At 46.4% G+C, this 23,816-nt stretch overlaps 2 protein-coding genes and 1 pseudogene across 6 annotated transcripts; 1 reads left to right on the forward strand and 2 right to left on the reverse strand.

Annotated features, from left to right (window-relative positions):
• Positions 1-7,505: 7,505 nt before the first annotated feature.
• On the forward strand, positions 7,506-7,877 carry LOC145546246 (small ribosomal subunit protein eS27 pseudogene; annotated as a pseudogene).
• A 2,147-nt stretch (positions 7,878-10,024) lies between these two features.
• COX14 (cytochrome c oxidase assembly factor COX14) lies at positions 10,025-14,646 on the reverse strand. Of its 3 annotated transcripts, none has more exons than XM_081592591.1 (2): positions 14,568-14,646; positions 10,025-10,428 (listed from the first exon to the last, which is right to left on the reverse strand). In XM_081592591.1, exon 2 carries the CDS (start codon positions 10,418-10,420, stop codon positions 10,247-10,249), a length of 174 nt encoding a protein of 57 aa, XP_081448717.1. In that variant the 5' UTR covers positions 10,421-10,428; positions 14,568-14,646; the 3' UTR covers positions 10,025-10,246. The 3 variants fall into 3 exon arrangements, with proteins under 3 accessions (XP_081448717.1, XP_081448716.1, XP_081448718.1); XM_081592590.1 differs by lacking the exon at positions 14,568-14,646 and adding an exon at positions 14,396-14,456; XM_081592592.1 differs by lacking the exon at positions 14,568-14,646 and adding an exon at positions 11,376-11,436.
• Positions 14,647-16,580: 1,934 nt separating this feature from the next.
• Positions 16,581-22,189, reverse strand: GPD1 (glycerol-3-phosphate dehydrogenase 1). 3 transcript variants are annotated; one of them, XM_081592588.1, is made up of 8 exons: positions 22,094-22,189; positions 21,432-21,609; positions 20,481-20,552; positions 19,750-19,888; positions 19,398-19,510; positions 18,473-18,706; positions 18,145-18,251; positions 16,581-17,223 (listed from the first exon to the last, which is right to left on the reverse strand). In XM_081592588.1, exons 1-8 carry the CDS (start codon positions 22,132-22,134, stop codon positions 17,127-17,129), a joined length of 981 nt encoding a protein of 326 aa, XP_081448714.1. In that variant the 5' UTR covers positions 22,135-22,189; the 3' UTR covers positions 16,581-17,126. The 3 variants fall into 3 exon arrangements, with proteins under 3 accessions (XP_081448714.1, XP_081448713.1, XP_081448715.1); XM_081592587.1 differs by having other exon boundaries at positions 20,481-20,621; XM_081592589.1 differs by having other exon boundaries at positions 16,581-17,248; positions 18,120-18,251; positions 20,481-20,621.
• Positions 22,190-23,816: the final 1,627 nt, after the last annotated feature.

Consider the following 23,816-nt stretch of genomic DNA (forward strand, 5'->3'; position numbering starts at 1 on the left):
GTACCTTGTAAAAAAATTAAAGGGACTTCCTGGTGGTCCAGTGGCCAAGCCTCTGCACTCGCAATGCAGGGGACCTGGGTTTGATCCCTGGTCAGGGAACTAGATCCCACATGCCACAACTAAAGATTGAAGATCCCACATGCTGTAACTAAGACCTGGTCAGTCAAATAAATATTTTTTAATTAAAGTATTACTGATTTATAATAGTTTGAGGTATGTATTTTTTAAAAGATTCCACATATAAGTGATAACATAGAGTATTTGTCTTAGTTCACTAAGCCTAATACCCTCCAAGTCCATCTGTGCTGTTGCAAATGGCAAATTTTCATTCTTCTCTTTGGCTAAGTAATATCCCATTTTGTGTGTGTGTGTATGTGTGTATAATACTACATCTTCTTTATCTATTCATCTGTTGATGGACACATTGATTGCTTCCATATCTTGCCTATTATAAATAATGCTGCTATGAACACTGGGGTGCATATTATCTTTTCAAATTAGTGTTTTCATTTTCCTCAGGTTTATATGGAGGAGTGGAATCACTGGATCATATGGTAGCTCCATTTTTAGTTTATTGAGGAGCCTCCAGTACTGTTTTCCATAATAGCTGCACCAGTTTACATTCCCACCAACAGTGTACTGGGGTTCCCTTTTCTCCACATCCTTGCCAACATTTATTTGTGGTCTTTTTGACAGTAGCCATTCTGATGGGTGTGAGGTAATATCTCATTATAGTTTTGATTTGCATTTCCCTGATGATTAGCAGTGTTAAGCATCATGTGCCTTTTGGGCATCTGTGTATCTTCTTTGGAAAAACGTCTATTCAGGTCTTCTGTCCATTGGGTTGTTTTTTAATGTTGAGTTGTATGAGCTTGTTGTTGTTCACTTGCTAAGTTGTTTCTGACTCTTTGACCCCATGGACTGTAGCCTGCCAAGCTTCTCTGTCCATGGGATTCTCCAGGCAAGAATACTGGAGTGAACTGCCATTTCCTTCTGCAGTGGATCTTCCCGGACTGGGGATCAAACCTGTGTCTCCTGCACTGGCAGGCAGATTCTTGACCACTGAGCCACCAAGGAAGCCTTGTATGAGCTTACTTTACCTTTTCTATTTAGGCTGTCAATGGATTGGATAAGACCCAGCCACACTGGGTAGGGCAATTGCTTTATTCAGTCTACAGACTCAAATATCAATGTCATCCAGAAACACCCTCTCAGATGCACCAGGAATACTCTAACCAACTGGCTGGGTCTTCTGTGACCAACTTGACACATAAAATTAACCTTTGCAAAAGATAAATATCAGAAGCATAATGTTGAGTGAAAAAGGCAAGCTGCAAAAAATATATGTATATACACATACATATATGTCCCATCTGATGCAAAGTAACATTACTTGTTTAACCCAAAAATATATTTAGGGTATTTCTGTAGTAAACATACAGAAATATACAAGGATGGATACTGCTTATCTTTATGGAGGGAGAGTATGGATTTCATATGAAATTTTATTTTTGGTGGTCTTCAATAAGTTTGGAATAATTCATAATTTAAAAAAGCTTTTCCAATGTAAAAACAAGTAAGTGGCATTTTCAGGGAACTCTAATCTGTTGGAGTTGGACCAAAGTAGCAAGAGATGAGAATAAGAAAGTGGCTTGGGACCAGATTGTGAAGAACCTTGACTATCAGGCTAGAGTTAAATTTTAGCTGGTAGATCATGGGAGGCACAAAGTTTTAAGCAGCAAGAGGAGTTTTCTAAAACCAACTGTACAGAGGGTTATCCTAGGACTTAGGACCTGACCTTAAAGAGGTAAAGGAAATGGCTTCTTTAAAAGGGGGTCTACAGGAGAAGGAAATGGCAACCCACTCCAGTATTCTTGCCTGGAAAAGTCCATGGACAGAGGAGCCTGGTGGGCTGCAGTCCATGGGGTTACATGACTGAGCATGCGTGCATGAGGGTGGAGGGAGATGGGTTGGTAGCAATAAACTGGTAGAACTAAAAATAAATAAAAGGGAGCCTATGAATTGGCATAGATCTGTACATAGTAAGGTTATCTATACCACCTTCACCTCAGCCATTGGCATACAATTCTGTTTTTCCTTTTAGCTCAGTAAGGTCTCTTATAGGGCAGGCCTCATCAGGAAGAGTTTAGCTACAAGCTTAAGCCTATAAAAGTAGATTAGGAATCTGCCATCACTCAACTGGCTTCTATGAAAGATGTTTAGGAAACAATATGAAACTTTCTAGCAATAACATGTCTTTCTTTGCTAGTAATAATTTATTATAAGGAATTGTGGCTCGCACAGGTATGGATGTATTCCTTGTGGCTCCTAGTAGCCTAGCTGTTCTCTCCCTACAGTAGGGTTCCCAGGACAAGCTGTAGCTCTGCTACCAAAGCTGATCCTGAATAACACAGAGTGGGGAGAGCTATGGGGTCCCAAGCTCTGCCCATTAGTCCTTCTCTCCTGAGGCTTTGGCCTCTGAATAGTTGAAGAGACCAGAGAAAAGATAATTCAATCAACATATATTTCTTTATGTACATGTAGATATGATACAAATGAACACTTTTTTTTCCCTTAAACAAAAAACAAAAAACTTGTTGAAGCAAGTGTAGCAATATGTTCAAATCAGTTAAAACTGAGGAATAAGTATATAAGTGTTCCCTCAGCTTTCATATGTTTATAACTCAAAAAATATTTTTATTATAAAAATCAAATATGCTCATTGTAAAAAATGCAACTAATTTAGTACCTGACCTCTCCATTCACCCTAATCATTATTAACAGTTTGGTATATAGTCTTCTGGGACCACTTATCAGATAACCAAATGTATACAAATGTGTTTCTTTTAAAACAAAAATGAGAGATCATACCATACATATTCTGCTGGTTTTGACTGATAACATTCCATTTTATGAGTATACCATTTTTTGTTAACTAATTCCTGAGCTTATTTAAGTTTCTTTACCAATAACATAATACTGCAGATAATACCTTTGAATGAATATATCGTACAGTTGTGTGGCTAGAGTCCTAGCACAGAAATAACTAGGTAAGAGGATATAGACACTTTAAATTTTTGATAGGAAAAGAGTATACAAAACTTGTATTGCCATTAACAAAAGATTTCCTTGTATTATTTAAATAGTAAAAGTGCTGTGAAAGGGTTGGTTGCTCCGGAGTGCAAAAGAGGTCGTAAATATCATGATAGGGAATTTGACCTTGACCCAGTAGCCAGTGGTTTTCGTCTCTATTTTTAAAGCCCATTACCTTTTTTTTTTTTCCTTGCAAAGGCATTTAAGGGCATATTTTCTGACATGACCTTGGGCTGTATCCTGCAGTTTTGTATGAAATATTGTTTTATTGCTTTTAAAGAAGGTAAAAAATTTCAGTTTTGTTTTTTCTCCTTGATTTGAAGGTTTCCCAGGAATATTTCATTTCCAAGTAGTTGAGGTTATCATTTATTTATAATTTTATTGGATGTGATCAGAGAATACGATCTGTAAAATTCTTACTTTTAAATTTGTTTTAAAAATTTTTCAGTAGTTAAATAAAGTGTTTATAAGTATTCTATAGATACAGAAAATTATCTATTTTGTATTTATCGTATATACACATACGTGTGTATCAGGTTTGTTGTTTGTATTATTCATTTCTTCTGTTTTTATGCCTCTAGTGCTGTTCAGTTCTGAACAAAGTATAATAGAGACTCTCACTATAATTGTATTTTTATCCTGTTCTCCCTGTATTCCTAAGAATTTTTCCTTTAGTTTCTTAGTTGCAGACAAATTTATGATAACCACCCTTCTTCATAGTTTATGTCTTTTTATATTACCGAATGATCTATTTATTCCATTTAGTGTTTGTTAACTTTTCTTAATATTACCACTGTTGCTTTACATTGGTTTGCATTTGTCTGATACGTCTTACCCATCTATTTTCAACTTCTCTTTACTAGTGAGTATGTGTATTGGAAACTATAGATATTTTGTATTTGCCTTTTTAGCCCAAATCTATTAGATTTTGTCTTTTAATGAGAGAATTCAGTCCATTGATACTTAGTGTAATAACCAATGAATTTAATTATATTCCTTCATCTTAATTTGATAGCACATAAGTCTATTTTTTTTTAATTCTTTTTCATTAAATACATACAGTTCATGCTCAGTAAATACTAAACAATTGCAAGCTGTATTTGAAAAGACAGTAGGTACTCCAAGTGAAAATGAGGTAGGAGAGGACTGAACCTAGGCAGGAAATAAGACTGGACAGATATATATTGGCATACTATATATTGCTACTCTATTAGAATTCTCCAGAGAAACAAAACTAATACATTAGAGAGAGAATAAGAGTGAGAGCAAGATTTATTTCAAGGAATTGGCTAATACAGTTGTAGGGACTGGTAAGCCTGAGATCTGTAGAGCAGTCCAGCAGGCTGAAAATGCAGGTGATAGTTGATGTTATAGTCTAAGATCCACAGGCTGGAAACTCAGGTAGGGTTTATATCCTATAGACTTGATGCAGAATTCCTTCTTTAAGAAATCTGTCCTTGCTCCTAGGGCCTCAGCTGATTGGGTGAGATAAGATCCACAGGCTGGAAACTCAGGTAGGGTTTATATTTTACAGACTTGGTGCAGAATTCCTTCGTTAGGAACTCTGTCCTTGCTCTTAGGGCCTCAGCTGATTGGGTGAGGCCCATCGAGATTATGGAGGACAATGCGCTTTACTCCAAGTCTGCTGATACTGTAATTACATCTAAAAAATACCTTCATGGCAACAACTAGATTGATGTTTGACAAAACAACTAGGCACCCCAGCCTAGACAAGTTGAAACGAATTGAACCATCACCGCAGTATCATAGCAAACGTCAACCAAATGTGAATTATTTCTAAACCATCTACTTTGTATAACAAATATTTGTAACGCTCACTTTACTGTCCTTAAATGCAATTAACATTTAACTTACTGCACAGGGAATTTTTAAAAATCAGCATAATATCCTATAGTAATATAAAGGATACTTTAAAAAAAGAATTTATAATAAAATTATTTCCATATATAAATATTGGGCATAGTTTTACTAGCACTCAGATGCTTGCACTTTTATACATTCACCATGAATACAAGGGCTACAAATGGAGACTGATACTATTGTGTTTTGTCAGCCAAATGCCAGGAACAGGCTCTGCCATCAGTGAAATGGTTTTTTTTAAATGGTGAACAAAAGTTCTAAATAAAACAAATACTGTACAATCTCCCTTCATTTATACAGTAGTTGCATACCTAGAGAATTGAGAGTATACCAAAAACTACCAAAAATACTGTGTGAAGTTATATGCTTAGCTAATTATAAATTGTTTTTTCACTAAATATTTATGGGGACATTTGATAGCTGTGTAGGACTTGGGACAGTTTGTTGTGCAAGACTATCCCAGGCAGTGTAAGAAGTCTAGTATCCTTGGCCTCCATCTACCAAATGCCAGAGATGCTTCCCAATCATTGCGACAATCAAAACACTTTTCACCTTTTCACCTTTGTCGTGTGTGTGTGTTTGCGGGGGGGTTGCCACTTCTGCTGAGAACCTCTGTAGTAAATAATAGGAAGCTATCAAAAGTATTTTTCTCTCAACTTTTTGAGAAACTGGAATAAAAAGAGAAAAACATAATGTTACATGCTCTCATATTTCCAATTCCCAGAATTAGTACCTCTAACATTTTGTCTTACTTCAAATCTTATTTGTAAAAGAAAAAATTAAGAGACCTGTGATGTGATATAATATATATATTTGGTCTTAGTCCCAGGTTCTTGGCACAGAGCCTGTAAGAACTTTGGGAATCTGCAGAGTGATGTGTCTTTATTTGCTAATGAGATTACTCGTGGTGAGCCCCAAATCATTTCAGGATGGAAGCTGGTTGCCAGAGGAAACAGACAAGACAGATTAGAAGGCTGGAACTTTCAGCCCTACTCTTTTGATCTCCTGGGAGGGGAGAGCTGCTAGGGACTGAGTTAATCATCAGATGACTGATTCAATCATGCTTATATAATGGAACGTCCATTAAAACTCTTTAACAGTGGGGCTCAGAGAGCTCCTGGATTGAACACACTGAGGTGCTGATAGGGTGCTGTGCCTAGGCATCTCTTCCGTTTGGCTGTTGCTGAGTGGTATCTTTCATAATAAACTGGTAATAATAGTTTCTCTGAATTCAGTTATATAAGCCATCATAGCAAACTGTCAAGCCTGAGGAGGAGTCGTGGGAATGGATCTATAGCTGTCAGGCAAAAGCAGGTAATCTGGAGACCCACTACTTGCGAATAACATCTCAAGTGGGGGGTAGTCTTCTGGGATTGAGGCCCTTAACCTGTGGTGTCTTTGTTAACTCCAGGTAATTTAGTGGCAGAATTGAACTAAGGACATAGTGTCTGGTAAGTTGGAACATTGACTGGTGTGGGAAAAATGTATCTGGTGTTCAAAGTTTTGTGAATAGAGGAAACAGTTTCCATCTAAGGCCTCCTTCAGCCTCCACCCTGTTCCACATTACCTCATCCCCAATATAATGACTGCTATTGTCCTTGCAATCCATTTTTTATACTTTTACAACCACATATGTATCCATAACTACAGAGACTATGGGTTTCCCCATGGGTTTGTGATGTATCCTCTCATATTCAGTTTCTCATATATATATATATATCTGTGTCTGAGTTTATTTTTCTATGCCATTGGTCTATCTGTCTGCTCCTGTACTAATACCACAACACTTAATTACTATTAGCCTTCTATAGTGTCTTGGTATCTGGTAGCCCCAACCCATCTTGTTTCTTTTCAAAATTGTCTTAGGTATCTGTGCTTTTAAGGATTTTTTTTTTTTTTTTTTTTACAGAAAAAGTGGTGTTTTCTATAGATATTTGGCCCAGCATGGGAGGGTGAAGGGTTAGAGAAACCTTTTTGGAAAAAGGATACAGTAAGATGGAGAGGAGGTTCCATTTAAAGAGAAAGCACAAACAAGCATGGAGACAAGAAACAACGTGCAACCACACAAGGGGTTTGATGTTACTAGAACACAAAGGGTGAGGTAGGAACATAAAGGTGGGTCAAATCTCAAGGACTTGAGGATGCACCATACTAAGGAGTTTGGACTTGACCATATAGGTGAGGGATTCTTTAACTCACTTGGCTGCGCTGGGTCTGTTGTGGCATGCAAGATCTTCAATCTCTGTTGCAGTATGTGGGATCTTTAGTTGCAGCATAAGGGATCTAGTTCCCTGTCCAGGGATGAACCTGGGCCCCCTGCATTGGGAGCGTGGAGTCTTAGCCGCTGATCCACCAGGGAAGTCCCTAGGTCAGCGATTCTTAACCTAATGTCTATGGTTGAGCTTTGGAGGGGATCTGAAGCAGGAGAATGCCATGATCTCTCTTTGTTGCCAATATAGACCTAATTATCAGATAACAATGGAGCAAATCTGATGAGGTCAAGATTGGAACTGTGAACTAAAAGTCTCTTGCAAAAGTGTAAGCAAGAAATGACAAGGGTAGCCTTTCTGGCAGTGACGACCTCCTCACAACAACATGCCTCTCGCAAAGGATCTTCATCCCTGTCCAGAAGAGAAGAGGAAACTTCACAAGAAGAAGTGCCTGGTGCAGAGCCCCATTCCTATTTCATGGATGTAAAATGCCCAGGATGCTGTAAAATCACCACTGTCTTTAGCCATGCACAAATAGTAGTTTTGTGTGTTGGCTGCTCTACTGTCCTCTGCCAGCTTATAGGAGGAAAGGCAAGGCTTACAGAAGGATGCTCTTTCAGACAGAAGCAGCACTGAAAGTACCCTGTATCAAGATGAACAGGAAACCATCCCAATAAACACGTTTTGGATACATCCTGTTTATTGTCTTGTTTTACTGCTAGGAAGTTCCTATCTCACGTATTCAGGGGCAACCAGAAGAGGGGATTCTAGAGTAATTTGGGGCAATTTGTGAAATAAAATGAAGGCAGTTTCCAAGTCGAAATTCCATGGTGCTGAATATAAGGACTCCTTACCTAGAAAGAAAGCTGTTGATGCCAGCACCACCAAGAGGGTAAAGAGGAGAATCTGGTAAGAACCTGCGAACTTCTGGAGAACACCTGAACCGTCACATTGATCTACGCATTGGCAGAATAAAAGAAGACAGTTTTTTTTAATATATCCAGGACAGATGTTGCATTTAAAAATTGTATGCTCCTGAGATAAACAGCTGAAACACTCAAAACCTAGCCCTCTAGGAAAGTCTGTTTCTTACCAGAGAAAAAGGGGTGAACTGTACTTGGTACCTCTACCTCTTTTTGGCTTTTTACCACTCTTAACGTAATAAACTACAATTCTTGAGCCTTTTTCAGCTTGCAAAAGAATGTTTAAATTCCCTGCCACTGTAAAATGCCTATCTTTCCTTAACTCCAGGTGACATCCTTCAACTTTTAATCCCTCTAACCTGAAACAATGACCCAGGAGCCACTTGTCCTTTTTTATTCAGCTCTCATTTCTAGGGAACATGATTTGTATGTAACTTTGTCCTCAATAAAAGTTAAGACTTATGTCTTTTGAAGCATTAAAAAAAAAGAAGAAATGACAAGGGTAGAACTGACCAAATGGATGTTTAAATGGTAATAAGACAATTACTTGGTTGGCAGTAGGATACAGGAAATAATGTAATAAGACCCCTATGTTCCCGACATAGATGCTAGTGAAGATAAGGGGGAAAAAACACGAGAAGGAATGCTTAGTTGTGGACATGTCACATAAGAGAGGACTATAGGTTCCAGTGGATATAGCAAGCAACTGGTTGTATCTGAAGCTCGAAAGGTCAATGTAGAAGATGCAGGTGTGAAGGTCAGCAGCAGGTGTGAATAGCTGACGCTTATTGTCATGTACCAGAGTATTAAACTTAATATGAATTCTCTCATTCAACTTCAAACCAGTCTTTGGTAGGAACTACCACTTAAGCTTATCTACTGAGAAGGAGGAACAGGGTGAATTAGATAACAGAACAAGGCCTGGGGCCTTGTGCCCAGAGGATTGGCTCTGGGCACAGGCTGGACAGGGAAGCCGATTCGGCCAAAAAGGAACAGATGGGAAGAAAAGAGAAGGAATCCAAAGAGTTAAAAAGTCTTCAAGTTCTAAAACAGTGAAAATGAGAATATAAGAAAGCTTCTCAGAAAGCACTAGTTTAATACTGTTTGGAAGTGGCATTGGGGAGCTGAGAGAACCATGATCCTACTGTACAGGCAAGTGAGAAGGCAGTGGAGTCCTTCATTAGCATGTGAAGAGAGGATGAGAGGAAAAGGGTTGAGGATATAGGAAAGCTGAGTTTTTAAATCCTGGAACAGGGCTTTCAGGTGAAAGGTTTAAGAATAGGGAGACAAAGGTCAGAGCAGTGTGTACATGAGAGCAAAAGAGAGGACAGGTGTCCACAGGGGTTATTTGGGCAATTACCGAGAGAATAGCATGAACAAGCAAGCCTCAAAGCTCAAAATGAAATGCTAAGTCTCTCTTCATAGTTGGGTTTTACCTCAAATGCTGTTGTTTCATATCTTCTTTGCAAAAGAGAATTGACCCTGATGCTTATACCCACTGTCCCTAAGGAGATAGACTGCATTACTGTAGGCTGCCCAAAAGCCCTTCACATTTTAAGAACTATCCCTCTTCTACTTCATGTAATTTTGATAGAGCTACTAAACAAGAGCCTCTGCCTCCTTTGACACATGTGGCCATGCTGACCAGAGAACCGTTACTTGGACATAATAACTGGTCCAGAAATGGCCCCTGACCAAAAAAGAGCTTTGGTTTTTACAGAGTCTTAGGGGATTTATACAGATGCTGGGGCAGTCTTTTCATTGAGATCATGAGGGTTGAGATTACTACTTTTAGAACTACTTAATAGGCAGAGCCCATGATATGGAACTCTAGTCTGTGACTAGAAAATGGGTAGTCAAGGCCCCACCTCTGTGCTCCACACCCTATTCAAGTAAACAAAAGCACCAAAACACAGATATGGCAAAGTATTTAATGTCTATAGGTGTGCCTCACCCTCCCATTCCTGTTTTGATTCGATAGCCTATCCAAACTGGCTGTACCAGAGAAAACATGGGCATTTTCCACAGAGTTCGAAAGCCAGTAAGGCCCTGGTCCTCTTGACTCAGAAATGATTGCAGGTGCAGTCTTTCCACAGCATGCCTCAGGCCTCTCTGCTCAAGGAAAAAAGCCCCCCAGTTCTATAGGGCTCCTGAAGTCTTCTGTTCTTCTGCAGCCTGGCGCTGGGAGCTGCGCCGCTGGAAATAGTGGTAGGCTCGGACACTGCAGAGGTAGCCCCCGTACACAGTGAGGAGCATCATGGAGGTGGAGAAGGTCTTGTAGCCAATGTCAGCTAGTTGCTTGGCAGTTGGCATGTTGTCCCCTATAAAGACAGACTGGATTTAGACCCAAGGATAAGGCCTCATCTGCCCAGCCCACTCCCCTGCTTATCTGTCTGCACTCTATTCTGAATAGCTCCTACTCACACGCAGAGTTTGGTAGCTCAGCTGGTAAAGAATCCACCTGCAATGCAGGAGACCCCGGTTCAATTCCTGGGTTGGAAAGATCCCCTGGAGAAGGGATAGGCTACTCACTCCAGTATTCTTGGGCTTCCCTGCTGGCTCAGCTGGTAAAGAATCTGCATCCAATGTGAGAGACCTGGGTTCAATCCCTGGGTTGGGAAGATCCCATGGAGGAGGGCATGACAATCCACTCCAGTATCCTTGACTGGAGAATCCCCATGGACAGAGGAGCCTGACAGGTTACAGTTCATGGGGCCACAAAGAGTAGGACACGACTGAGCAACTAAAGCACAGCACAAACTAGAAGATATTGTTGGGAACTCCTAAGATTCAAAAGGGCAAATAAAGTCTGCATACAAGGTACAGAAACACAGCTCGAACCAGGTGTATATGAATGACATCACAGCTAACACTTGACCTTCCATGTTTATGGAATAAAGTGATTGGTATAGCCCACCTAGAAATGTTCTTAACTGGTGCATTACTTTAGGCACACATCAGTTTTTCTGGCCAGTAAAGAATTAATGGAAATAGCCAGAGATTAAATACTAGCAGTATATTATTCTCTCAAGGAGGATCAAATAGGAGCCTTCTGGGCAATATCCAATTTGTTTTCCCATAAAATCATCTTATTTATGGCTCAGGTTCCCAGGTTGGTCTTCAAGCATCTGTTTAAGCCATAATATACTTGAAATAGTGCCAATAGTATGTTTATATTGTTTCAATAAGACATAACCTTCTACAGCATTAACTCTTAAGTTTCAAACATAAACCAAGAAGCTATCCCAAGGGCTAAAAAGAAACTTACTGAGGCCCCAGCAAATTGTTAACTCACATCTTCTTGAGATAAATTACTTCTAACTTTAGTGTTCCCTGGATATTCTGAGCTAGGGAACAAGAGAAAGTTTAGAATGAGAATCTCTTATCTTGAACAAAATGTTCCTCAATCTGGGACTCTGCTGAGAGAATTAAAAATCTGACTGCAGTTAGTGAGAATAGGTTTCTTAAAAGAATTTGAAAGGAGAGAAATTCAGAATTAGCTGGTTGAGGGGAATCTCGAGTAGGATAAGATGCCTAATTACTTTTCAAAGTAAGTCCCATGAGTTGAACACTGCCTTTGAACCAGTCCTTGAGGGTGGATCCCAATGCTGAGCTGAGGCACAGCTTCCTTGAATCATAATTCCAAGTGGCTATTGGAAGTAACATTAAATAAGGTCAGAGGAAGAAAACCAAATGGCACAGGGGCAAGATAAGAAAGGGCTGTTTTCAGGTTATTTGAAGTTTGAAAGGCCTCCAAGCTGTGAGACAGAAACACACACAGCAGGAAACTAAGGTAATAAGCTCCAAGCAAAGAGACTTGGCAGCCTTCAAACTCCGCCTAACTTATTCTTTCTCATCCTATCCCCCATTACCCTGACCAGACACTAATCACTTATAGGACCACCTCTTCTCAGCCTCTTCTCAGCGCTGGAGGAAGAAGGCTGGAAACAGGATGGTAGATCTTGCCTAGAAGAGTGATATAAGATCTACTGATGAAAATTTTCTAGAATCTCTTCTCCTGTCTAATCTAACCTGAGATTTCTATTTTCAAACTAACAAAAACTCTTTTCAGACCCTGAGCTAAAGCTGCTGCTGCTGCTAAGTCGCTTCAGTCGTGTCCAACTCTGTGCAACCCCATAGACGGCAGCCCACCAGGCTCCGCAGTCCCTGGGATTCTCTAGGCAAGAACAGTGGAGTGGGTTGCCATTTCCTTCTCCAGTGCATGCAAGGGAAAAGTGAAAGTGAAGTTGCTCAGTCATGTCCGACTCTTAGCAACCCCATGGACTATAGCCTACCAGGCTCCTCCGTCCATGGGATTTTCCAGGCAAGAGTACTGGAGTGGGGTGCCATTGCCTTCTCCTCTGAGCTAAAGCAGGGCAGTAGAAAAGGAGAACACAGATGCAGGAATTATTCTGGAAGTAGAACAAGGCTTATCAACTGGATGGGCTAGGGCAAAGTTGATGTATCTGTAAGTTAACAACTGAGGAAACTTTATGGAGTGGGATACCGTTAATAGAAAAGAGAAGAAACAGGTGTGTGTCTATATGTGTGTATGGGGATGGTGGTGGTGACAGTAAGCGTCAGCCAAGATCATGAATTGGACATGTTCAAGTTAAGATGCTTAATGCAAAATTCACCTGATGATGTCTGTCAGGCACACGGATATGCAAATATGGAACAAATCCTGGGAAAGAGGCTAGGCTACAGATACATATAAAAATAACAAGTGACACCAAATTAGAGGATAAAACCAAAGAGAGTGAAGTCAAGGTAACACCAGTTTGAAGAAAGAAAACAATTAGGGAAGGAAAACAGGTAGGCAATTCCAGAAACAAATGGAATGCTCTTTCATTTAACCATGACAGTGGTTGAAAATCACTGTTCTATCAAGTCACTGCCACTAACAGAGGTATGCTTTTATCTTTCGGGTGTACTGCGCCAGAATGAAAAAGACCCATGAACCCCAACATGTCTATGCATTTTTCTAGGATAGAGAGAAACAGATGATTAGAAGGATCATAACCCCCTTTGACCCCAAAGATAAGAACTGATGTTGTGATTTGCTGGTTCAGGGAATGGCAATGATAGAGTAGCAGCTTGTGAAGGTAACACAAGGTCAAGTAAATTCTAGTTTTGTTTGCTCACTGATAAGGAGATTTGAATGTTTTCAGAGAAGAAGTTCAATTCAGTCACTCAGTCGGGTCCTACTCTTTGCAACCCCGCAGACTGCAGCATGCCAGGCTTCCCTGTCCATCACCAACTCCCAGAGAAGAAAAGAAGAAACTGGTGGCTAAACTGAGTGAGGTAGGTGGGATGGAATAAGATCTAGGATGGCCCAGAGAAAGGAAATTAGAAGTCCAAGTAGAAGGATTAACCTTGAAAATGAAAATTTTTGAGGTTAGCAGGAGAATCTTCTCATCTATGGGGCATCAGTTTTCTCAATAAAGCTCAAGGGTCTGTTATGGGGTTAGTCTGGTTTCAGAATAACAAAAAAGAAAACAAGAACCACAGTGAAAAATGACACAGGGGTGTAATCTATAAAAACCTTTTCAAATTGTGGCTCTTTTCTCTTTTTCTGCTCCCTGAACATGGGAGAACCTCAAAGCTCAGATCTCTCTCCTCTGGAAAACTCATTTCCTCAAATGGGTCCATCCACCTCAGCTTAGATTTACTCACTTATCTACCTTTCACTCAGGCTACGTATGAAGGCTGCAGAGAAGGTGGCCTGTGTCCCAAAGGAGTTTATGATTTGATGGCGATAAGCTGTGCATCCCAAATTCTGTTAGACAAAGTAGAAGACAGCGGTGACCAGAAGAGAAGAGGCATTTCGAGACTTCAGAGACAAAGTGAGGGCTCAAGAAAAGTTAGCAGAAAGGTGGAGACGGGCGGGCAGCAGTCGTTAGAAGGACTGGGAGGATATACGTCAGTGAAGAGGGAGGGGGAGACAATCCCAGGAACTGAAAGCAGCAAAGGAGTGGAGCCAGTTAATAGATAAACAAGAACGGATGCCCGGGAAAGCTACATTTCAGGGCACAGCGGACTACAAGATGAGAAAGGGTCCGAGTTACTAGAGTCAGAGAGTGGAGGACAAAACGTGCCGTGGAGTCAAGGCCTGACAGAAACCTACGGCCGCGAGGAGGATGCTGGGCTGGAAGCAGCGCACGACACGCGGTAAACCTCAAGGACACCGAAGACTGGGCATGCAAGGATGCGGTAAGCAAAGGCCGACCCCAGCGGGCGCGCCTCAGCAGACCGGCGGCCCGGGCTCCAGCCTGACACAGGGCGTACCTGGATGCTGCCGCTCCCTCCCGTCCGACCGAGGCCTCCAGCCTGCGCGACCTCCGAGCGTAGCCGGAAGCGGCACGAGACGAGTAAGAATAGTGGCCCAGGAACAACACTGAACGCTGAGGCGCTATTGGTGCCAACACCATCCTTTATCCCTCCCCCTCGACCAGCTTACCCTATAGAACTTGGCTCCCGACGAGGGTAGAGCCCTGCACTTCTGACGCAGCATAACCCCGCCCACGAAGGCGGGAGCCCGCGCCGGTCGCAGCCCTGATTGGTTGCCGCCTTTGAACTTCCGACTTCCGGGTCAGCCGCCTTTACTACGCATCCTCAGACGAGTCTTCCTCTCGGAGAGGCCCTTTGATTTCTGGGGGTTGTAGTCATTCTTCACTGAGAAAGGGTCTTTGGCGACCCAAGTTCTGGAACCAGAACTTTTAGGATACTCAGTCACCAGAGAAAAGGCGATCTTTCTCTCCGACTCTGAGGAAACCAGCCAATCCTCAGTCTGTGGCGCAGTGACGTCTCCGGTAGCTAGGTAGGTTCTCTCGGAGTCAGCCCTCTGGAGGGGACTGTGCGCCCCCTACAGATTGGAGCTGCCCTTTTACCCGCCGACGGCCTTAAGCCCAGCACAGGTAGGAATCCGATCCTCACCGCGAGGCCTGGGCCTCCCAGGACTGCGGCAAGTGTGGCCATGGGCACGGAGTGGGCCCAAGGGTCGCATTTCCGAAAAGTTTCTGTCCCATGTGTGACCTCCCCGCTTGCAGGCGGCGTGATAAAGCCCCAAAGAAGCGCCCGGAAAGGATTGGGGGGGATGCCACTTGGGGAAAGCGGGACTGCGTGGGCACCCCAGCAAGGGGCCGGGAGTGGCCAGGACAATCGAAGAAAGATTTCTTTTTTCCTTTTTCCCGTGGCATGAGTGAAAACATACGCATGTACTGATGCACCACTGCACACGCACCGCTACGTGCAGTTAAGCGTCCTTCCCCAGCTTGTTTCTGGAAAAACCAGATCGGTTTTTGGATAGGCAAAATTTTTTTTGGATAGGCAAGTAGGCCTGATTCAGAAGCCTCAGATTCAGTTAATGGTGAACAAAAATAAGCAAAGGTTTCTGACTCTCCCAAGAGGGTCGCAGGTGCAGCCTAGGGAAGGAGCTCCCATTTTGCTCTGACTTTGACCTCCTGGAGAGGCAGTTTCTGGATCCAGTCAGCACCCGACCTGGGCCCAGCCTCACTGCCTGACCCAGGTAGCTCTGTCCTTCACTGGTGAGACTGACTCCTGTTCTCAAGCACCCGCCTCGTTTGTCCAGGAGAAAGGGAAGGTTAACTTAATGCTGGCCAGAGCCACAGTGTGCCAGGCACTGCCACACAGGAAGCTGAGACCCTCTGCTGTACGTGACAGGAGCCCTCAGGCTCTATTTATAGCCAGGGGCTCAAGCTGCTGACCTGTGACATTCCCCTGCTGCCATTCCAGCCTGGAGCAAGGCCACTGCAAAGCACAGACCTCTCCCTCCTCCTCTCACCCCAGGGGGTAGTGTGGTTGGACTGTTTTTCCTCCTCCATGAGTTTCCCAGCTCCTGGGTGCTAGAGAAATCAATACCGCATGAGAAGGCCTTCAGGTGACAAAGGAGAGCTGACCTTGGAGTGTCAGGACCACCAAGATGGGGACCTGCTTGTCCTCCCTTACCCACTCTCTGGCTCCTTGGCCTCCAGGTACAGATGCAGGTTAGCTGCCCTGGCTGCTCCAGGGGTAGCTGAGAATTGGGTATAGGGTTTAGGAGGAGGTAAGGATCTAAGATGTCTTGGGGAGACAGCAGCAGGAGGGACCCAGCTGACACCTCCCCCCACTAGAGCTCCCAAGAAGGGAGGCAGAGCAGTTACAAAGGTCACAGGGAGCAGGGTGATCTGAGTTTGCTATGAAAAGGTGCAGCTCTGTCAGCAGATTAAGTTCCTGCTCCCCAAAGAGGGTACTGGGGGGGAGGGTGAGAGAGGCTTGGAAAGGTCAGCATGGTGGGGAGGAGCTGGCAAAGAACTAGGAACTGGGAAGTCCCGAGGGAGAATGACAAGCCCCATGGCCAAAGATGCCAGCGTGGCAGCAACTCTGGTGCCAGGGCAGCCTGGGGGAGGGGGAAAGGGGAGATGACCAGAGGTTTCTGAGGACGCAGATGTTGCTAGGAGAAGCTAGAAGGTGGTTGTTTGAGATCTTTGTATTTTGTGAACAAACACTGAGAGATCCATTGATGCCTTGTGGGGCCTGGCAAGAGGTCAGAGCAAAGGGGTCCCTGGGGCCCATGTCAGCTCAAAAGCCCAGACCCCTCCCTGCAGCCCTTGCCTCATCCCTCTTGTAGCTGAGGCATGGGGACACGAATTCTGGTCTATGTGAGGCCCCACGAAGCAGCCTTTGCCTTGCCTCCCTTTCCCTCCCCTCCTCCCCCCACAGGCCCAAAGCAGGCCACTCTGGGGCTGATTCTACCCCTCTCACAGGACAGGGAGAAAGCTCCCCATTTGGAGAGGGACTAGGCAACTCCATTTCTGGTGAGATGTGATAGCCGAGAGGTTGTGGGCTGCTTCAGGATCTCCAGGCAGAAACCTGGGCCCTCAGCCTCCTGTCACTCAGTGAAAAGCTGAGAAGCCGCTGCTCTCTGGAGAGTCCTGGAGATCCTGGTGGCCAGGCACCCCAAGCTTCTGCCTGTCTCCATTGGGATAAAGAGGCTGCCTGGCCTGGGCCTCAGGCCTGCTCACACATGTTCTGGATGATTCTGCAGGCAGTAGATGAATTCCCCCACTGGCAGGTTCTCGTAGCATATCTTGTACACAGCTGTGAACAGAGGGAACCTAGAATGGGGAAGGACAGAGCCAGCTTGGCCTCCAGACAAGCCCCCAATCCTCCAGCCCCTAACCCTCTACTCCCTGCTCTCCCGCCTTCAAGCTCAAGCAGACCCTGGCTGAGAATTTTAATTTCCTAGCCCTGGGTTTTAGGGTCAGGTTCTTATTGCCCTTCTCCCTATCATATTGAACTTGCCTGCGTGATTTCCTGGCATCAATTTTCTGTTCCAACTGGGCAAGCCACTTAACCTCTCTGAGCCTCACTATCATCAGCTGTAAAAGGGAGTCAGTATAACAAAGTAGTGAAGAAGTGATTATGAGTTATGTGAAGGTGTTCAGTAAATGCCAGTTTCCTTCTTCCCAGGCTGCTCCTTTTACCAGGAGGCTTTACCTGACCAGTCGTGAGCTGATCTTCTGAGCTTGTTTCAAACTCTCTTGCTCTATGATTCTTTCTCAAATAAACAGAGTTCTGCTCTGATCAGTTCATCACCCCCACTGTCTCTGTGCTCCCTGAAAAGAAGACTGTCCTTTTCCTCACACCTCACCACCCAGGACAGTATTCGGGGACAGAAGGGATGGCCTCAGAGAATTGGCTTAGACTGAGGGTGATGGACAGAGAGGCAGGACAGTCACAGAAGCTTATTGCTGTCCACCCACATAGCAGAGGACAGCGGGAGGCCATGTGAAGGGTCCTAGCAATGTGGTATAAAGAGCACTAGACTGGAAAGAATTCAAAGACAATGCACTAGCTGGGGACAGTGGGCCCACCAGACCCCCTCCAGGCTCTTGGCTCTGTCTGTGAACATAAGACAACCTTTCCCTCTCTGCCCACTTCACATTGGGCAGAGAGGAGGGTTCAGGAAGATGATGAACAGGGAGAGCACTTCTGGCCGTGGTTCCCTCACAAGTGGGGCTGGGGCAGACACTCACTTGTCCACCATGCCTTTGTGTTGGAGGATACTGTGCAGCTCCCGGGCTGTCTGGGGCCCCTGCAGCTTCTGTCCATTCAGCATCTCTTTCTCCAACTGCTCAATGGACTGTGAAGAAAATAGGATGGGCAGATGGAAATGGGAGAGGGGAGTTGTCAGTGTGAGATAGAGAGACAGGGGCTCTGGCAGGAGGTGGGTCTTAAGAGGAAAGAAATGGGAATGTTCACAACGATCTTAATGTTTGTGCTCAGGAGATGCCACAAGCCAGGTTCCTCTCCCTTAACACCTACAGGGCCCAGCCTCCCTGCTCCATTCTCCCCAGGGCCCACCTTTCCTGTGCGGGCGAAGGCCTCGGCCACCTTTCGGTTCCGCCCTCCATAGCAGGTAGTGATAAGGTCAGCAACACCGCAGCTCTCCAAGAAGGTGGCAGAGGACACAGAGCCGCTGCAGAAGAGCTTGGCAAAGGCAATCATCTCCATGAGTCCCAGTCGTATCACAGCCGCCTTGGTGTTGTCGCCAAAGCCCAGGCCATCACAGAAGCCAGCCCCCACGGCCACTATATTCTTTGAAGAGTGGAGTCATGGGTGAGAAAGGATCCCTCCCACAGGCCCCATTTGGGACCCTCAGCCCCTGCCTCATGCTTATTCCATCAGCCATGACATGCCCACTTCCTTCATAATGAAGGAAGGTGGGTGGGCCCCTCAACTCCTTCCACTCTTGGTTTCCCCACTTGCTGCACTCCCTTCTTTTAGCCTGGACTTGTGCTTCCTGGCTCCCCAGCCCTGCCCTATACTCCATCCTTGGGGACTTTCCCTGAAAACCAGTCTACCTGGCCCACCCATGGCTGTTTTATGTCCCTGATAGACATCCATAGCTCTGTCCAGGAGCCAGAGTTCTGGTCATCAGTCTGTCTGGGTGTTCTGGACATCTCATCTCCCATTACCCTGGGCACTTCACCAGGGCATCTCATCTTCCCTGCTAGACCAGCCCTTTGAGCCAGGGATAGGGTGTCCCACAAGGGGCTACAGAGGAAATGGAGAAGGGAGCCCAGTGTCTGAAGGTAAGCGATTGCAGGCCTGAGTGATCCTGGCTTTGCTTCTGCAGTGCTTCCCACTGTACAGTACACGTTGAGTGTACTGTACTCAACGAGGATGGGGAGTGAGCACCTGGAGATCCAGCAACATCGTACAGCTAAGCTAGGCCTTCTTTCAGGACCTTCTCCCCACCCCATAGCTGCTTCTATGCCCCTCTCACCTTTAAGGCCCCACAGATCTCTACCGTGTCCACCTCCTGCACCACCGTGATGCGGAAATTGGGTGTCTGCATCAACTCTTTCAGAAGCTGTCCGTGGGCCAGGTTCTTGCTACCTAAATTGGGGAGGGGGTAAGACTTTAAGAAGGGGCTATTGACTGTTATTCTCACACCTGCCCGAAGCAGGACCTACAATTCTTTCCATAGGGGCGTCCAACCCCCCTCATCTCTAATGCTGGGGTCTTCTTCCTTCGCCTGCCTTATGGGGAGAAGATGGCTAGGCGGATGGGGAATAGAGCACGGGAAGGGGCCATAACTGGAGTTGCACTATGTATATAGGTGGGTGGGGTCTCACCAATGGTTGTCTCACAGAACTTCTCATCAGCCACCTCGTTGGCAATGTTGGCCCCCATCAGCACGCTCATAGGGATGCCAAGGCGCTCCCCAATCACTTCAGAGATGAGCTTCAGCCCCTTGGGGCCCTCGTCTACCCCCTGGGCACAGGATGGAGCTCAGGACAGGTGCCTTTTACCCCAGCTGAGGGCTTCCCACCCAGAAATCCTGCCCCTTCCAAATTCACTGTTCGTCAGTGTCCCTCCCCAATGGTCCTCCCCTAGTCCAGCGCAGCCAGAGCTTGCTGTGAGGAGAGCAGATACCCTGTGAAATGAAACCATCCAAAAATTCTCCCACAACCTACTTCTCCAAGGTAATGTAGCCCCTCCACACCCCTGAACACCCCACCCCTGAGTACGCCAAACCAGCTTCCATCCCAGCCACTGCTCCAAACCAGCTGCCCTTCTCAGCTCCTCAAACCAGCCTGCTTCTCATATCCCCTAGGCATCCCTCATACATCTAAATTCCCTAAGACATCTGCCTCCAAACTGACACCTTATCTACTCCCCAACCAACTTCCTCTTCCCAGTGGCCCCCGGCATCTGTTTCTCAAGCCTCCCCAAAGCCAACTCTTCTCCTCTCTTCAGAAAATTCCTGGCCTACTTGTGCAGTTTTCTGTGTGTCTTACTTCACCAACCCTAAGCCCCACAGCAGGTGGCTGTACCCCCTTCCACAGGAAGGTGTCTATGGCACCTTAATAAGAGACACGCCAATGGCGTCAGCCTTCAGGTGGCCCTTGAGCTGATCACAGATCTTGCCGATGAACTGATGGGGCACCACAAAGATCAGGATGTCGGCATCCGCTGCAGCCTGGACCACATCAGGGACAGCCACCTGTGGGGGTGACCAGTGCTCATGGGCCTGACAGACTTCTTCTAGCCCCTGTGGAGCCCCATTCGGGAGATCTAGGAGCCAGAGTGAGGCTGGTGGGGAAGAAGGAAGGGTAGTTTTGGGGTTGAATCTGGAAGGGCTGAACCTGGAAGAGCAAGACCCTCTATTCTCTCCCCCTTGCCATCATTTCTTCTACGCTTCAGCTGTTCTGGACTCTTGAGAACTCCTGGAAACCTCCTCCCAGCCCTCTCCTAGCCCTTGGCTGTGGGACAGTGAGGTCTGGGCTTGGCAGGAGGAAGAGGACAAGTAAGATTTCATCACCCTGCTCCTTAGGGCCCCCAGCTGGGAATGGAGAGCCCCAGTCTTCCTGCTTTCTTCCCTGCTCGCCCTTTCTAGGTGGGGAGTAAGCCACATGGATTTGACCAAAGACCTTAAGTCCAAGGAGCAGTCTCCATGTCTGCTAATCACCCAGTAAATGTGTAACAGGATTAGAGCCCGAGGCAGGCACTACCTGAACCCCAAGTCTGGGAACCAGAGAACCTGCCTTTGGTTGTCATGGAGACCAACTTCCTCATCTTCTCCCCCTCCCTTTCCTCCTGGGAGCCCACAGGGCAAGGTGGAGATGCAGGGGTATGCATTCAGGTTGTCCTCAGTCCCAGCAAGTGCTCTGGGAGCTGTGCACAAGGATACCCTGTGCCTGGAGGAGCCCTCCTGAGATGCTTCTCAAGTCCAGTGGCACATGAAACGGCCCCCTCCCGGCAGGAAGCACCTCCTCCACTTCCCTCTCCCTTTCTATGGGGTGTTGAGGCTCACCACATTGGGGGGCAGCTTGTGCCCTGGCAGGTATTTGACATTCTCATGCTGTGTGTTGATGATCTCTGTCAGCTTTCTGCCCCCGATGTCTTCCTCAAACACCCACATGGTCACCCGTGGGTCAAAGTGTGCCAGCTGGGCTGCATTGCCACCCACAATCTTGGCGATGGCTGAGCCCCTGGCGGGAGGGGGGAGCACAGAAAGTGGAGGAGTGAGGGAGGAACAGTGGCAGGGGAGGGCACAGTGCTCCACCTCGGGATATCACAGTATCCACTGGATTATTTGCTTGCCACCTCCCTTGTCACCCCCTCCCCTATGACACTGTGTCTCTAATGAGCAGGCAATAGAAAGTGTCAGTCTCCCTGACACTGCTGCTGGAGAAGGGGACCAGATTTCTGATCTTCCAACACTGCTCCCCCCGACCCCCACCCAGGCAGCTTTTCAGGCAGGGAGCACTCTGGAGGCTCCCTGTGGGGAACAGGTGCCACTGCCAAGAGGCAAGGACCGGGAGGGGTCGGGGCTCCCTCTGTCCTGGTGGGGTAGGCAAGAGACAGCAGCGGGAGCCGGAGCACTTCCTGCCCACCAAGGCTCCCTCACTGACTTCCGCAGATTTGAGGGAGCCCCCCCTGCCCCTCAACACACTCCTTGACAGAGCTGCTTACCAGTTGCCAGAGCCTACAATGCAGACTTTCTTGCCGGTCATGGTGCCGCTTCTCTGCCTGAGCCACCAGCTGGGTGCCACTCTCCCCAGCTCCTCTGCCGCCTGGGAGCATATAACTCCAACACACGTGGGTGCAGCCAAGCCCCGCCCTCCAGGGGAGGGAAGGCGGGCACCCAGGGAGACAGAGTCTGGCAGGGCCAGGGAAAGGGGGAAAAGGGGAGAGAGACAGGTGGGGAAGAGGAATGGGGCACAGACCAGGCCTGCTTTTCCTCTTCAGTTTGCCAGCTGACGGTACTGGCAAGCTTCTTGCCTTGGCTCCAGCCCAGGTCCTCACCCCCTCCCTCCCAGCAATGGGCTCATCTTGAGGTCTGCCAAGAGCAAGCCCAGATAAGGAACAAGTGACCAGTCCCCTGCACTCCCTTCTGTCCCCTAGCCCCAGAATAAACTATATTCAGTCCTAGCAGCACATACAGGCATGCTTGCTTTTCCAAAGTAGCATGCTTTTCCATGTGATCTCCCAGGACCCCCAAAACTGCTCTGCAGCTTTATCCTCTGGCAGAGATGGGTCACGTGTCACCGGTCCCACTCTAGCTCCACTGCAGGGCTGTGTGTGAGTGAGGTGGGTGGGTGTGAGCCCTTTTATGTAAGGTAAGACCACATAGAAGGTGAGGGGAGGGACTGCTTTGGGGGCAGCCAAAGGATAAGACCCCGCTAGCCTGAGAAACAGAACCCACCAGTGGGCCTCTCCTCACCTGAATGCCTTCCAGAAAGGAGGGTAGGAAGGGTTAAAGTTGGATGCAAAGTGGTCCACAAGTCTTTTGCAGACTCTGGGCTTGAGGAGGACAGAAGGAAAGCAGCCCAAGTGTTCACTATCCTTGAGAGGCACTGAGCTTCCTTCACTTCTCTTGGGTTTCCCCGCTACTACCACACCAGGGGCTCCTTCAGGTTAGTGGCTAGTTTGCAGAAGCCAGAAAGGTGAGGGAGGCAGGACCTGGGGCAGCTGTGACCTCTGTAGAGCCTTGTGGTCTCAGATGCTGTAACTGAGACTAAGTGGGGTGTGTGCTTTTGGGAGGAGGAGAATGAAAGGGACACATTGAGTAGCTCAAGGCTCTACGTTGCCCACAGCAATGTTTAAGCAGGGAACTTCGGTTTCTAGGCTGATGTGGAGAGCGGGGCAAAGGCCCCTAACACTGCAGCTGTCTGTGCACCTTGGCCTGGAAAGCAGACACCACTGTGTGCTCACGTGCTGACCTCCTGGCTTGGCCAACTGCTGAGTGGGTGTTTCCATTCCCCTGGGCTGTTGCTGGCCGCAAACTGCGATAAGCACTGGGCCAGAGGGGAGTCTGTGTACAACCACTGAATCAGGGTCAGTGGCCCTGAGATCAAGACTGGGGAGAGATGGTTTTCCAAGTTCTAGGGACTGCCCTGGAAAAGCCCACCATACTCTGCTCTCATGACCAGGGAGTTCCCTTACAGGGACATAAATGAAATCAGTACCTGATTGTTTCTCTTAGGAACATAATTAAGCCTACTACAGAGCCTGCTTCCTGCAGATTACTGTTATTGCACTGGCATCAAGAAAAAGGCACCAGTGCCAGGCTGCCAGCTGGGAGCTCCAATTATGGGTGAGGAAGAGAAAGAATGATTCTGTCCCTGGCACATACGATGAGAACCCCAAAGAATGGATGTTTATGCATAAAATAACCTCCTGTTTTTGCCTAAAT

Source organism: Giraffa tippelskirchi, chromosome 4, assembly GCF_054371585.1.
Source record: "Giraffa tippelskirchi isolate mGirTip1 chromosome 4, T2T-mGirTip1v1.2.pri, whole genome shotgun sequence".
In the NCBI taxonomy this organism is placed as follows: Eukaryota; Metazoa; Chordata; class Mammalia; order Artiodactyla; family Giraffidae; genus Giraffa; species Giraffa tippelskirchi.